The sequence below is a fragment of the Tamandua tetradactyla genome, chromosome 12 (genome assembly GCF_023851605.1).
Source record: "Tamandua tetradactyla isolate mTamTet1 chromosome 12, mTamTet1.pri, whole genome shotgun sequence".
Lineage (NCBI taxonomy): Eukaryota > Metazoa > Chordata > Mammalia > Pilosa > Myrmecophagidae > Tamandua > Tamandua tetradactyla.
In genome coordinates this window covers 100,841,154-100,855,410 of record NC_135338.1, presented here as the reverse complement: position 1 = coordinate 100,855,410, position 14,257 = coordinate 100,841,154, and the positions used below count along the sequence as shown (strand labels likewise).

The following is a 14,257-nucleotide window of genomic DNA, read 5'->3' as shown; positions in this document are numbered from 1 at the left end:
TAATAGGGGGAATAAATGTTAAAATAAATTTAGTTTGAAATGCTAGTGATAAATGAAAGCGAGGGGTAAGGGGTATGGTATGTATAATCTTTTTTTTTCTCTGTTATCATTTTCTTTCTTTTTCTGTTGTCTTTTTATTTCTTTTTCTAAATCGATGTAAATGTTCTAAGAAATGATGAATATGCAACTATGTGATGATATTAAGAATTACTGATTGTATATGTAGAATGGAATGATATCTTAATGTTTTGTGTGTTAATTTTTTAATTAATAAAAAAGTTAAAAAAAAATAGATCAAAGACCTAAATCTAAGAGTCAGAATCATAAAACTCCCAGAAGAAAATGTAGGGAAACATCTTCAAGGTTTTGTGGGAGGCAGTGGTTTCTTAGACTTTATACCTGAAGTACAAACAATGAAAGAAAAAATAGATAAATGGGACCTCCTCAACATTAAATTGTTTTGATTATTTCATCATCAAGAAGATGAAAGTGCAGCCTACTCACTGGGAGAAAATATTTGGAATCACATATCTGACACGGGTCTAATATCTAGACTATATAAAGAAATTCTACAACTCAATAATAAAAAGGCAAGCAACCCAATTAAAAAATGTGTAAAAGACTTGCATAGATACTTTTCCAAAGAGGAAGTACAAATGGCTAAAAAGCACATGAAAAGATGCTCAACATCACTAGCTATTAGGGAAACACAAATGGAAATGACAGTGAGATATCATTTCACACCTACTAGAATAGCCACTATTTAAAAAACAGAAAACTACAAGTGTTGGAGAGGATGTGGAGAAATAGGAACATTTATTTGCTACTGTGGGAGTATAAAATGATGCCGCTGCTTTGGAAGACAGTTTAGCTGTTCCTCAGGAAGCGAAGTGTAGAATTGCCTTATGATCCAACCATCCAGCTATTAGGTATATACCAGAAGAACTGAAAGCAGGGACATGAACAGACATTTTCACAGTGATATTCACAAATGGCATTATTCACAATTGTCAAAAGATAAAAACAACCCAAGTGTCCATCAACTGATGAATGGATAAATAAAATGTGGTATATATGTAGAATGGAACACTATTCAGCTGGAAAAATTAATGAAATCTTGATGCATGCAACATGGATGATATTTAAGGACTTTATGTTAGAGTGAAATAAACCAGACACAAAATGACAATATTCTATGGTCTCACTAATATGAATTAATTATAATGAGCGATCTCATGGAGCTAAAATCTAGATTACAGGTTACCAGGAGATAGAAAAAGGGTAGAGAATGGGGATCTGAGGCTTCATTTGTGCGGACTTTTTAACAAATTATATTAAAACTGTGAATGGATACAGGAGATGGTAGCACATTATTGTGAGTGTAATCAAAAGTGCTGGAATTTGAGTGTTATTGTGGTTGCAAGGGGAATTTTAGGTCTGTGCATGTCACTAGAAGCAAGCTAGATGATAAAAGGTGGGACTGTATAAAGTGAAGCCTGGCATGGACGATGTCTGTGGTCAATGGTACACTTATAAAAAGGTTCTTCCATGAACTAGAACAAACGTGTATCACTATCACAAGACGTTAAAATAGAATGGTGTGTGGAAAAAACACAACTAATGCAAACTGTGGACTATATATAACAGTAATATTGTAATATGCTTTCATCAGCTATAACAAAGGTACCATCCATACCAATGCTAAGTGTCAATAATAGGGGGTATGGGGGATGGGATTTTTATTCTTGGAGCAATGAAAATGTTCTCAAATTGACTATGGTGATGAATGCATAACTCTGTGATTATACTGAGATATGCTGATTGTATTCTTTAGATGGATTGTATGGGTGTGCATACAACTTTTTTTTTTGTAAACTTTGCTAAAAGAAAACAATGAAGAGCTAAATAAATGGAAGGATATTCTATGCTCATGGATTAGAAGACTAAATTTTGCTAAGATGTCAATTTTACCAAAAATGATCTACAGATTCAATCAAATCCCAGTAAAAATTCCAACAGCTTAATTTGTAGAAATAGAAAAGTTGACCATCAAATTTATTTGGAACAGTAAGGGGCTCAAAATAGCCAAAACCATGTAGAAAAAGAAGAATGAAGTTGGAGGACTCACACTTCCTGACTTGAAAGGTTATTACAAAGCTACAGTGGTCAAAACAGCATGGCACTGGCACAGGGAAAGACGTGTAGCCTCATAGAATCTGGTTGTGAGTTCAGAAATAGAGCTTCACGTCTCTGGCCTATTGATTTTTTGTCAAAGCTGCCACATCTGCTCAACTGAGAAAGAACAGAGTCTGCCACAAATGGTGCTGGAAGACCTGGACATCCATTTGCAGAAGGACAAAGGAGGACCCCACCTCACCCAGCCTACAAAAACCAGCACAAAATGCATCAAAGACCTTCATGTAAGAGCTAGAACTATAAAACTGCTAGAAGAAAATGTAAGGAAGCATCTTCAGTTTCCTCTGTTAGACCATGGCTCTTAGACTTTACACCTAAAGCACAAGCAACAAAATAATCAATAGAGAAGTGGAACCTCCTCAAAATTAAAAACTTTTGTGCATCAAAGGACTTTGTCAAGAAAGTGAAAAGGCAGCCTATTCAATTAGAGAAAATATTTGGAAACCACATAACCTATAAGGATTTAATATCCAGAATATGTAAAGAAATCCTACAACTCAACAATAAAAAGATAAACAACCCCATTAAAAAATAAGCAAACGACATGAATAGACATTTCTCTAAAGAGGATACACAAATTGCTAAAAAGCACATGAAAATATGATGTACATCATTCGTCACCAGGCAAACACAAATCAAAACTACAAGATACCATCCCACATCCTCTAGAGTGGCTGCTATTTTTTTTTTAAAAAAGCAGAAAGTTTCAACTGTTTGAGAGGATGCAGAGAAATAGGCATTCATTCATTGCTGGTGAGAAAGTAAATTGGTGCAGCCACTGTGGAGGACAGTTTGGTGGTTCCTTAGAAAGCTAAGTATAGAATTACCATATGACACAGCAATCCAACTACTAGATATGTACCCAAAAGGACTGAAAGGGATTTGAACAGATATTTGCACACCAACATTTAGCAGCATTATTTACAATTGCCCAAAGATGGAAATAACCCGTGTCCATACCAATTAATGGATAAACAAAATGTGGTATAGACACACAATAGAACACTATACAGCCCTAAATAGGAACGGAGTTCTTGGGATCTGTCCTTTAACTACTTGTTGAAGAGCACTTTGAAAACTATTGCTTTTTTCTTTCTTTGCTTTTTATACATGTTATATTATACAATAAAAAAGTTTTTTAAAAAAGGAACAGAGTTCTGGTTCATGTGACAACATGGATGAACCTCAAATACATTATTTTCAGTTAAATAACCCAGACACAAAGGGACAATTATTGTACGATTTCATGGATGTGAAAGAATTAAAATAAGCAAATTCACAGAGTCAGAATCTAGAATATAGGTTGCCAGGGGCTGGGATGAGGTAAGGAATGAGGAGTTGAGGCTTAATTTGCACGTCATTTCCATTTAGGTGACAATGTTCTGGAAGTGGACGGCGTTGAAAGCAGCAGAAGACTGTGGGTGCAGCAGAGGCCTCTGGATCACATGTGAACGAGGTCGGAGGGAAAACTCTACGTTGCTCATATGTTACTGGAATAGAAATGGATAGAAAGCACAGGACCACACAACACAGCGAGCCCCACTGCGAACAGTGAACTACAGAGAAACGTTCTGTCCTGACCTATAGCAAACGTGCCCCACTAATGCAAGGGGTTCATAAGAGGAGGAAGGGGACTATGGGGGCACCTTCATTTTCCATGATTTCTCTGTAGACCTACAACTTCTCTAATTAGTTTCTTTTTAATAACAAAAGGGACCTCTAGATGGGGAGATTATCCGGCGCATCGGGTGGGCCCACTCCAATCACAAACGTCTTAAGGGGAGCAATTTCTCCGACCCGAGTCAGGGAGACGTGCAGATGACGAGGCAAGAGAGCGTGACAGCGTGTGAGGGGCTGAGGCCACCAGTGCTCGCATGATGATGGGGAGGGCCGGGAACCCAGGAGGGCAGGGACTTCTAGAAGCTGAGAATGAGCTCTGGCTAACAGCCAGCAAGGAAACAGGACCTCCGTCCTGCAACCATGGAAGCATGACCTGCATGAGCCTGGAGGTGGATTCTCCAGGCAGCCTCTGGAGAAGAGCCCAGCTCAGCAGACACCATGATTTCAGCCTTATGGGACCTGGAGAACAGAGGCCACCTGAGCCTTCTGGAGCTCTGACCTGCAGAACTGTGAGACAGTGGATTTGCATTGTGTTACACCATTGCTCATGATAATTTGTTACCGCAGCAATAGAAAGATGATACATCTGGTTGAACAGCTACACTTTGAGGTTGAAGAAAGAAGGGCTTACACATCTTAGCACCAAAAGCAAGAATAAAAAGTCAGAAGGACCTCAAATTTCTCCACACAACATTCAAAACCAGGAATGTTGGAGTAAAAGTTTTGAGATAGAGAACTGGAATCCAAGGTTATAATGTCCAAATTATTATTCAAGTTCAAAGGCAATAGTTTTCTGTAAAATAGGAATATCTATAGCTCCTACTAGCAGAGGTGTGTAAGGATTAAATGTGATGCTGCCATAGAGTTAAAAGCTCAATAAATACAATACAAAAAACTACCAAAAGCCATCATTCATTTTGTTCTTACTTGCCAGATACTACTGTTCTAAGTGCTTTACATAAATTTTATCATTACTCTAAGTCATAATACAACCTTAGCAGGAAATATTATTATTATTCCTACTTTATAGCTGAGAAAATTGAGGTAAAACAGTAATTCATCAAAGGGCACATGCTGGGTGCTGGCATTATTTCACAGTGCCCCAGCAGTGTCAGAGGTGAGAGAGCAATATTTTTAAATCATTCAGGATGACAGCGACAGACTCCAAGGAAAGTCTGACAAAACATTTTAGAGCAAATACAAGCAAGATAAGCATTTTTTAAATTTCAAGAATGAACAAACAAAAGATCAAGATTCAATTGATAAAATAATTCTTTAGCCTAAAAGAAGGAAAAGAATGTAATATGCATTAATAATACAAGAAAGGCATATTTTTCGATTCCCAGTGCCTGCCCATGCATAAAAAAGGGATATTTAAGAAAAATATTTATTGTTAGAAACAAGAAAATTTTATAGTATCTACCTAAAATTTAACAAAAAGAAATTTCAAGAGAACAGATCCTATAAAATAAAAGAAAAAAGGTGGGATTAAAAATCAGTGAACTGAGATAATAAAATCCCTGGTTTCAATGAGAAAAGAATAAAAAAATCGCTATAATATAATGCAAAGGTTATGTTTCCACGACAGAAGAAAATCCAACTGTCCTCTGTAGAGATGCAAGGGTTTTTGTTTGAAGGTGAGGTGTGCTTCTAAAACACAGAGGAAAAAGACAAAGAAATGCAAAAAAACCAAATGTTAAAAATAGAAAAAAGATTCAATACATATAATTGGTGAATCTTCAGAATAAATTAGAAAAATAATCTAAAGAAGCATAAATATAACAGAAGAAAACTTTCATGTACTCCCCAAAAAAGATCTGAATCAATGCCCCAAAAGTGTTCACCAATTAACAAAATTACTGGAAAGAGAGCAATACCTGAACTTATTTTGGGGAAGTACACTAATTTCAAGGGTATAGGAAAAAAATGTTATATCCAAATAGAAAAACAGTTGCCAAAGAAAGGAGAAAAGGTAGCGTAGGCTCAAAAATTTCTCCCTCAAAATGAAAAGAACTCCAAAGTCACATTTTTGTTTGTTTGTTTTTTTAAAGCCTTATCCAACAAGAACTCATGCCTCTGTTCTTGAAAGATGCTACAAGAAAGACATTCTTAAGTACACAGGGTTTTAGAGATTATGTTATCTATATAACCTCCCTGAAAAAAAATGCACAAAAATCTTCTTCAGCTCAATGAGAATTTAGTTCTAAAAAGAAATTTAAATAATATGTGATGTAAGGATTGGCAGTGAGAATTGCAAAACTTTAAAAATATAATTGATTCTAAATAACTACAGAAAATATGATTATAGAACCAATCAAATGTCATAAATCTTTTTCTTTTTAATTCATAGTGTAAACCTAATTTACTGTTCATCATCTTGGCTCCAAATCACAGCTTCATAACCAAAATCATGAGGTTTGAAGAAGGGTTGGGAATAAAGAAATTTATGCTACCTTACTCATTTCAAACTTGAAGTCAATAGAAACATCATTCTTGATGTATATGATGATAAACATATAGACTTGAGTATGTTTAAAAAGTAAAATTACAAAAGGTAATTCTGTTATTGAACAAAACAGATCAAGAAAATTCAGACAATATAGGAAAAATCAGAAACAAAAAGGAAATGCTTAAACAGATGAGCAGAAGTATCAGTAATGGTAATAAATTAATGGATTGAACTCTGTGGTAGTTAGATTCAGTTGTCAGCTTGGCCAGGTGAGCATACCTAATCTTGTTGCTGCAGACATAAGCCAACGGTACGTGAACCTCATCTGTTGCTGATTACATCTGCAGTGGGCTATGAGGTGTGTCTGCTGCAATGAGTGACGTTTGACTTAATTGGCTGGTGCTTAAATGAGAGACTCAACGTAGCACAGCCCAAGCAGCTCAGCACAGCTCATCTCAGCACTCGCAGCTCAGCCCAGGCCTTTGGAGATGCAGAAAGAAGTCACCCCGGGGAAAGTTGTTGGAACCCAGAGGCCTGGAGAGAAGGCCAGCAGAGACCACCCTGTGCCTTCCCACATAAGAAAGAACCTCAGCTGAACGTTAGCTGCCTTTCCTCTGAAGAACTAACGAAATAAATCCCCTTTTATTAAAAGCCAATCCGTCTCTGGTGTATTGCATTCCAGCAGTTAGCAAACTAGAACAAGCATTAAAAAAGAAAAGATCATTTCCCGAAGTTGAAAGTTTGTGAGAGAGGGTCACTCCTGCGCTCCTGGGGCAGCACAGATGGGCACTGGCTTTCTGACAGGAAATGTGACAGTGGGACGCAATGTTTTCCAGGTGCCCAGCCCCGGAAATCCCGCCCCTGCGAATGGCCCTGGACGGAGACGTGCGCCTGAAACTGGCTGCAATCCACCACCACCTCCTCCAGGAACCTGAACTACGCCTTAAACCTGACCAAACGAACCGGAACCATTCACCTTTCAGGCCACTCATCGGACCAGCCTGAGGCGTGGAGGAGACTGGACTCCAGGTGGTGAGACCCAAAGCCACAGCTCCTTGAGCCTCCCACGCTCTCTCCGGCCACCACCGACTCCCTCTGAAATGCTGGGCACCTCCTTACTCTTTCTGAGCCTTGGTTGCCTCATCTCTGAACCGAGGATAATGGCAAGGCCTCCTCGGGGGCTGTTCTGAGAATTCGACGAATGAGTCCGTGCAGAGCGCTTACGGGGGCTGGCACACAGAAATCCTCAATATTAATTTGTTTTTATTGTCATTGTTAGAAAACGGATTCCTGCAACATAACCCAATTTGTTCTCGGAAATACGACTTCCGCAAACGGAGAGGCTGAGATAGAAGTGAAGGAAACACAGAGCTCTAAATCGTATTTCCTTGGTTCTGTGCGCGGCAGCCGGGCCGGGAGGAGACTGCGGGGCGCCCGGAACCCCGAACCCAGGGGTGCCCCGTCCTTGCTCAGCGCCCCCGCGGCTGGAAGTGGAGGCCACAACCGCAGCTCTTTGGCTTAACTCTATGAGCTACAATTTTCATTTTCCTAATTTAAAAAAGAGAGAGGAAACTGCTTTGAACATCCGCCGGCTGCATAAATCGAGGCCGGAACCGGCCCACCCCAAAGGCAGAAGTGTGGAGCGGGCTCAGGGCTCGGGTTCGGCTCAGGTACCCGCGCCGCCAGTGAGAAGCGCGCGACCCCGTGGGGCAGCCGGAACAGGAGCACCGGAAAGCCTCAGGGAGGGCCCGAGAAGACAAACGCACACGGGACCGCCCGGAGGGTGACGCACAAGGACCAGGGCGCAGGGGCCGAGAGCAGGGGGGGCCAGGGAGGCTCGGGGCGCGAGGGCAGGCGCTGGGGACCGCGGGGCGCGGGGACAGGCGCTGGGGACGGCGGGGCGCGGGGACAGGCGCTGGGGACGGCGGGGCGCGAGGACAGGCGCTGGGGACAGCGGGGCGCGACGGCAGGCGCTGGGGACCGCGGGGCGCGACGGCAGGCGCTGGGGACCGCGGGGCTTGGGGGCAGGCGCTGGGGACCGCGGGGCGCGGGGACAGGCGCTGGGGACGGCGGGGCGCGGGGCTTGGGGGCAGGCGCTGGGGACCGCGGGGCGCGGGGATGGCGGGGTGCGGGGACAGGCGCTGGGGAGGGCGGGGAGCGGGGCTTGGGGGCAGGCGCTGGGACCGCGGGGCGCGGGGGCAAGCGCTGGAGAAGGCGGAGCGCGGGGCGCGGGGGGCAGGCGCTGGGGACGGCGGGGCGCGGGGCTCTGGGGCAGGCGCTAGGGACCGCCGGGCTGTGGCAGGGAGCTCGGCCAGCGCCCCTTCCCCGCGCAGTGAACTGATGGTTGTTGTCAGGCCTGAAAGGGCCTCCGGGAGCTGCTGCTCCAGCAGACATGCCCTCAGAACCACCCGGGGGCTCACGTGCCGGCAGGGGGCTCATCCCGGGGGTGGAACTCGCGGCCCAGGAATCTGCATCTGGAAAAGCAACGCGGTGGCTCCCAGAGAAGGCACCTGAGGACTGCGCCTTAAAACTGGCTCTGTGCTGTTAGAGAAGGAGGTCGCGCCCTCATCTCTCAGAGCCGCGTGCTGATACACTCACGGGAAATGAGCTGCTGTCTGGATTTGCGGCAAAAACCATCCCGTGGGCCGGGGCAGTGGCGGGACAGAAGAAAGGAGACGAGTCACTAGGGGCGGAGACAAGGGCTGGAACTGAGAACTATTTTAGTAGATATAATTGGTAGGGCTCAATGGTTGAGTACATGTGAAGGAAGAAGGAGAAAGAGGTACTATTTACATTTTGGGGAACTGGATGGCAATTCCATTAACTGAAGAGGGAATACAGAAAAGGATTGGCAACTGGTACCTAATTGTGCTTTGGGAACAGAAGACCCTGGCAGGAGGCATCAGTCCAGGTGGGTAACTCCCTGACATGCCTCGTCTGACCCCTAGATGGACTGGATACTCCCTCTCGGTGCTCTCAAATCCCTCTTCTTCTATAGGTTCCTTCCTCGTGGCCTTTACAGAATCACAGGACAGCAGAACTGGAAGAAGTTTCTAGTAGTATTCAGCCTGACGCCTTCTTTCTACACTTAGGAGGTGCAGAGGTGTTAACTGGCTTGCCTAAGATCCTTTACAAAAATTCAACACTGTCCTAGTTTCAAATGAAAAATGACAGACATGTACATACACACACTCTTTTCTATCAGTTTGACCACAATCTCTTCTTCCTTTAATAGTCAAATAACCATTGCACTTCCTTCTTACTCAAAAATTCATTTCTTAACTCTCTGCAGCGTTTTCATCTGCAGCCTTGAATGATACCACTCTAAAGTTAACTAAGGACTTCTTGTCAAGTGAAACAGACTTTTCTCAGACCGCGTATTTTTCCTTGGCTTCTCCCTTACTTAAAACCTTCCCTTATTTCTGTAACAATGAACTTTCCTGTTTCTACTCCTTCCCGTTTACCCCTTTATCAGCTTCGGATTCCCCTTCTTCCTCCAGATCTCCAAGCTGCTGTCACGAGCTCAACATGCTTCTCTCTTTACGAGACCATACTGGAACCACTTGCTCTCAAACGCCCACACTTGATTTTGTGTCCACATGGCAGAAAACGCTCTGGGCACATCAAATGTGCGACGCTACCCAGTTCCCTCGGTCCGTCTCTGGAGGCGCATCTCAGAGAGGAGCAGCCCAACTCCCCAGCTCACGGCTGCACTGGACGGCTGTGAAAAGGGAGACTGAAAAATGAGGGTAGTTCTGAAAAGAGCAATGAGGCTGGGAGGGGATCTAAAAACAAAAGAGCATGAAAAACTGCTGGAAAGGCTAAGAATGAAGAACTCAGACACAACAAAGCTCTTGGGATCCATGGCAGCTTTCTTCAAATTCGTTGAAAATTTGTCGCATGGACTAGGGTACAGATGTTTGCTCTGTTGTTTCAGAGCGCTCAGAGCATGAGGCCACGTCACCCCTGCGGTCCCTTCTCTTCCAATGCTCTGTGCCTTGTTCTCCTCTTACGTCAGCACTGCAGCTCCAGCACGTCCACTGTGGAATGGGCACCGCAGATCCAGCACGTCCACTGTGGAATGGGCACCACAGATCCAGCATGTCCACTGTGGAATGGGCACCGCAGATCCAGCACAGGCACTGCAGATCCAGCATGCCTGACGTGGAATCAGCAGGTCTGTCCAGTGACAACGAGCCTGTCACTTGCGCTGCTGTTCTGAAACTCCTGGACAAGAAATCTCAGAGCAACTTTGATTCCCTTTTGTCCTTCAGTTCCTGCATCTTTGTTCCTAGCATGCTTCTTTGATTTGCTCATGATTCTTAATCTCCACTGTCACAATTAAAATCCAGACCCATGAAATCACATGCAGACTGCAGTCACTGGAGTTTTGAGTTGGAACAGACCCTGGAGAGATCAAGTCCAACCTGCTCATTTTATAGGCAAGGAGAATGAGCTACAGAACAATTAAAGATTCACCCCTGGCCACACAGTTAATAGCAGGGCTTCTGGGTTCCAAGATTTATATCGTAACAATATGATCTTCCTGCTGCCCCAAACCCACAGCAGCCTCGGGATTTCTTATAATCAGGCAGGCTACCCTAATACATTTCACTTAATTGGTTTTTAGAGATTGGACATGACTTAATCATGGAATGATTGGTTCATTTGTATAATAGTGTATTGGTCCTTGGTCACATCATATGTGTTAATCTAGGGATAATTCCCAATCCTAAATTGTAACAGACCCACTGAGTCTGCTTTGAGTTAAATACTGCTCTTTTCTGTGCTTCTCACAGTTACTGCCAGAGTAGGACTGCTGAATTGTGAAATAAAGAAGAATTCTAGCCAGCTCATGCTCTCTGGAGTCTGCAAATCCAGGTCATTTGGATACTAAATGTAGCACTGTACTCCAATGAGTACAAAAATGACATATATCATGTTAACTGGCTATGCCCTGATTACTTCCATAAAAGGTCCTGGACTCACGTTGGTTCTTCTGTTGCTATTCTGGTCTCTTCTAGTTCTTGTGCTTGCTTCAGCCAGGGTAATTTAGCTTCCACTGGACCTTTTTCTAAGAACAGGAAAACATAAACAATGAGCTTAATTACTGGCAATCATTAGGGAGTTGGGTATATGATCATTACTTGCTGAAGATTTAATCAATAAAGACATCATGGTTTGCAAATGCAAACTGATTCTCTTAACACAGTCCATTAGGAGGATTCTAGAATGAACCAAAAATTCTGCCATGTATCTTTTAATCAACAAATTATCAAAATGCAACCAAAATTATTCCATGGCACAGTCAAATATGCTAAGTTAACATTAAAATGCCTTTTATAAATCAACACCAATCTCTGTTGTTTATATATTAAAGCTTTTACTTCTACCATATGATCTTACTTTATTTTTCCACAAATTATTTGTCCATTGAACAAAGACATTGATAGAGAAAAGCACATAACATGGAGCTTTAGAGAGGTGGGAGGAGAAGAGAACCCTTCTACAGTCTACTCCAACCTCTATTGTTACTGTAGTTGACAGAGAAGTTTACCAGTTACGACTGGCAGGCAGGAGCCACCTGGAGCCCCTTTCCTTCCTTAGAAATTATCCTTAGACTGAAGAAAAAAATAAAACATTATAAAGTAGGAAAGGAAATGATTTGGAGCTGCTTTGGGGAAATCACACACATTAGGAACAAGTCTATGACGGGAGCAGGGAATGGAGGAGAAATGTACAAAGTGCCACTGAGAACAAAGAAGAACGAGAATCTTGGGGGAAGAGAATAATCTCCATTTCTTCTTTTTTCTTCTCTTTCTTCTCCTTCTCCACCTCATCTTTCTCCTTATCCTCTTCTCCTTTTTGTTCAAGGCAAGGTCTGCATGAATTTGTCTGTATCCATCAAGAGCTGCGAGTTCAAGGCTAGACAGATGGGAGCTGCTCAGTAGGTACTAAATCCAACAGTGGCTCAGTTTTCCCTCCAGATCAATAAACCACAAATGCCCAACCTCTTAGTCGAGGTGAGTGACTAGATTGGAATAGAAACGCTGCAGTATTGGAATGAGAGCCTGAAACCATCATTTGACTTGAATTTAACATGCACCGCAAACGTACCTTTTGGTTTATGACAGGGGATGGGAATGACACACTCTTCTTTGATGTGTAACTTCAGCTGTGGATTGCAGCCCCCAACGTGTTGTCCGCGGTGGTTGATACACAGGACAACCCGGTAACGCAACCCTCGGCCACAAGTCACCGTACACTTCAAAGAAGAAAGAGAAGCCAAAGAGATTCCTTCATGTGAAGAGCTCCACAAGGTATTAACTGGGCACGTGCAAAGGAGAGCCACCAATCTACGTGACTATTAGACACAAAAGGCCTTTAGATAAATATTAATAAGGAAGGGGGCAGAAGCAGATTTTCTACGATAGAGGCCCTCCCGTGCATGCGTTCCTTCCAATTCTCAGTTCAAAAACTAAATCATAACACAGGAAATATTAAAGTGCTCTGAAATTTACAAGACATTATCAAAAACAATTTGTGAAGCCGAAAGAAGTATTTCTAAACCATCAATAAAAAACTGAATTTCAATCACCCATGCTAGTAGAAAAATGATCTTTCTATTCTGTCCATAGATATTGATCCTGCAAGATTGTTATCATATAAAAAGGCCATCCAAGTTATATAACCCCAAAATGTAGGGACAAATATTATAGGTACATCACATCATTAACTTTTATAACAACTTTATGCTGTTTTTAAATTAAATTTTGTGAAGTTTGTATATTTAAAATTATGTATTTATGGTTTGGAAGGTATTCTTCCCTATGAATGGAATATTTTCATGTCCTGTGAAAATCTAGGATATCACTTCAATTTATCTATATAAGATGGTGAATATATATGTATGTGTGCACGTGTGTATAAATTTGTTTTTATTAACAGGTTTTATACGACAGTTTTAGGTTTAAAGAAAACCTGAGTAGATAGAACAGAGTTCCCATATGCCCTTTCTACTCTGCACAGAAATTTTCCCAATTAACTTTTTGCATTAGTTTGGTAAATTTGTTAGAACTGATGAAACAATATTATACATTATTATTAACTAAAGTTCATAGTTCACATTAGGGTTGTTATAAAATTGTTAAAATTTGCCATTAGTTGCAATTTCTTTTCTGATTCTAGATAAACATTTATTTTGTAGACTCAGTATCTGTCCTGTATTCATTTTCTTAAAGGGCTGTCCCCCCAGCCCCCACTGACTAAACTCTGGCCCATCAACCCGGGGCCACCCTGGGGCACCTCCCACTAGTCACACACTGTTGAGGGTACGTGGTCTTGCCGATCTTCTCACTCATCTGTTAACCTGCAGGTCACTGGCGTCATCCCCAGGTAACAGATGGGCCAACGGGGCATGACCTAATGACTTTGCTCAAGGTCACACGGTTCCTAAAAGGCGGAGCAGAATTCCATCCTCCAGCCGCCTCTTGCCAAAGCTGTGGCCTTGCCACTGCTCTGTGGAGCCCAGAGATTCTCTCCTGAGGCCCTAAATGCTTTCTGTGTTGTCACAGGCAAGTTTCAGAGGATACGGGAGCTTTCTCGGCATACACACGTCTTCAGAAAGGGCTGGATCTTGGCAAGCCTCTCTCCTTCCATCAGTCATTCTTGTGACCACTGAACACATACTGCGTAGTAATAAATGGAGTGAGGTTTGTCACTAGACCCTGCTTTTAGGAAACTGACTTACCTACCCCTACATTTATCAATTTTAAAGACACATACATTAGCCCTTGAGAGGCCAAGGTTTCATACTGACTAAGGAAGGAAAAAAATTCTGCCCAAAGAGAAATGGAACAACATGATGAAAAGGTATAATATTGCCAATGTCCTAGAACTGATCAATCCAAAGGAGCATTTACTCCTTCAACACAATCGCACTGGGCAGCAGGACCCTCACTCCACCAAGCGGTCAGTGTTTACAGTTCCAGA

At 42.5% G+C, this 14,257-nt stretch overlaps 1 protein-coding gene across 2 annotated transcripts in view; it reads right to left on the bottom strand.

The window, feature by feature from the left end:
- The window catches only part of ADAMTSL3 (ADAMTS like 3), a 355,553-nt gene that overhangs the window by 107,990 nt on the left and 233,306 nt on the right, over positions 1–14,257 (bottom strand). For both annotated transcript variants that reach the window (XM_077124346.1, XM_077124347.1), the window contains exons 14-15: positions 12,383–12,530; positions 11,255–11,339 (exon numbers count right to left, since the gene is read on the bottom strand). In XM_077124346.1, the coding sequence (XP_076980461.1) occupies positions 11,255–11,339; positions 12,383–12,530 (233 nt within the window). The remainder of the gene's footprint in view (positions 1–11,254; positions 11,340–12,382; positions 12,531–14,257) is intronic.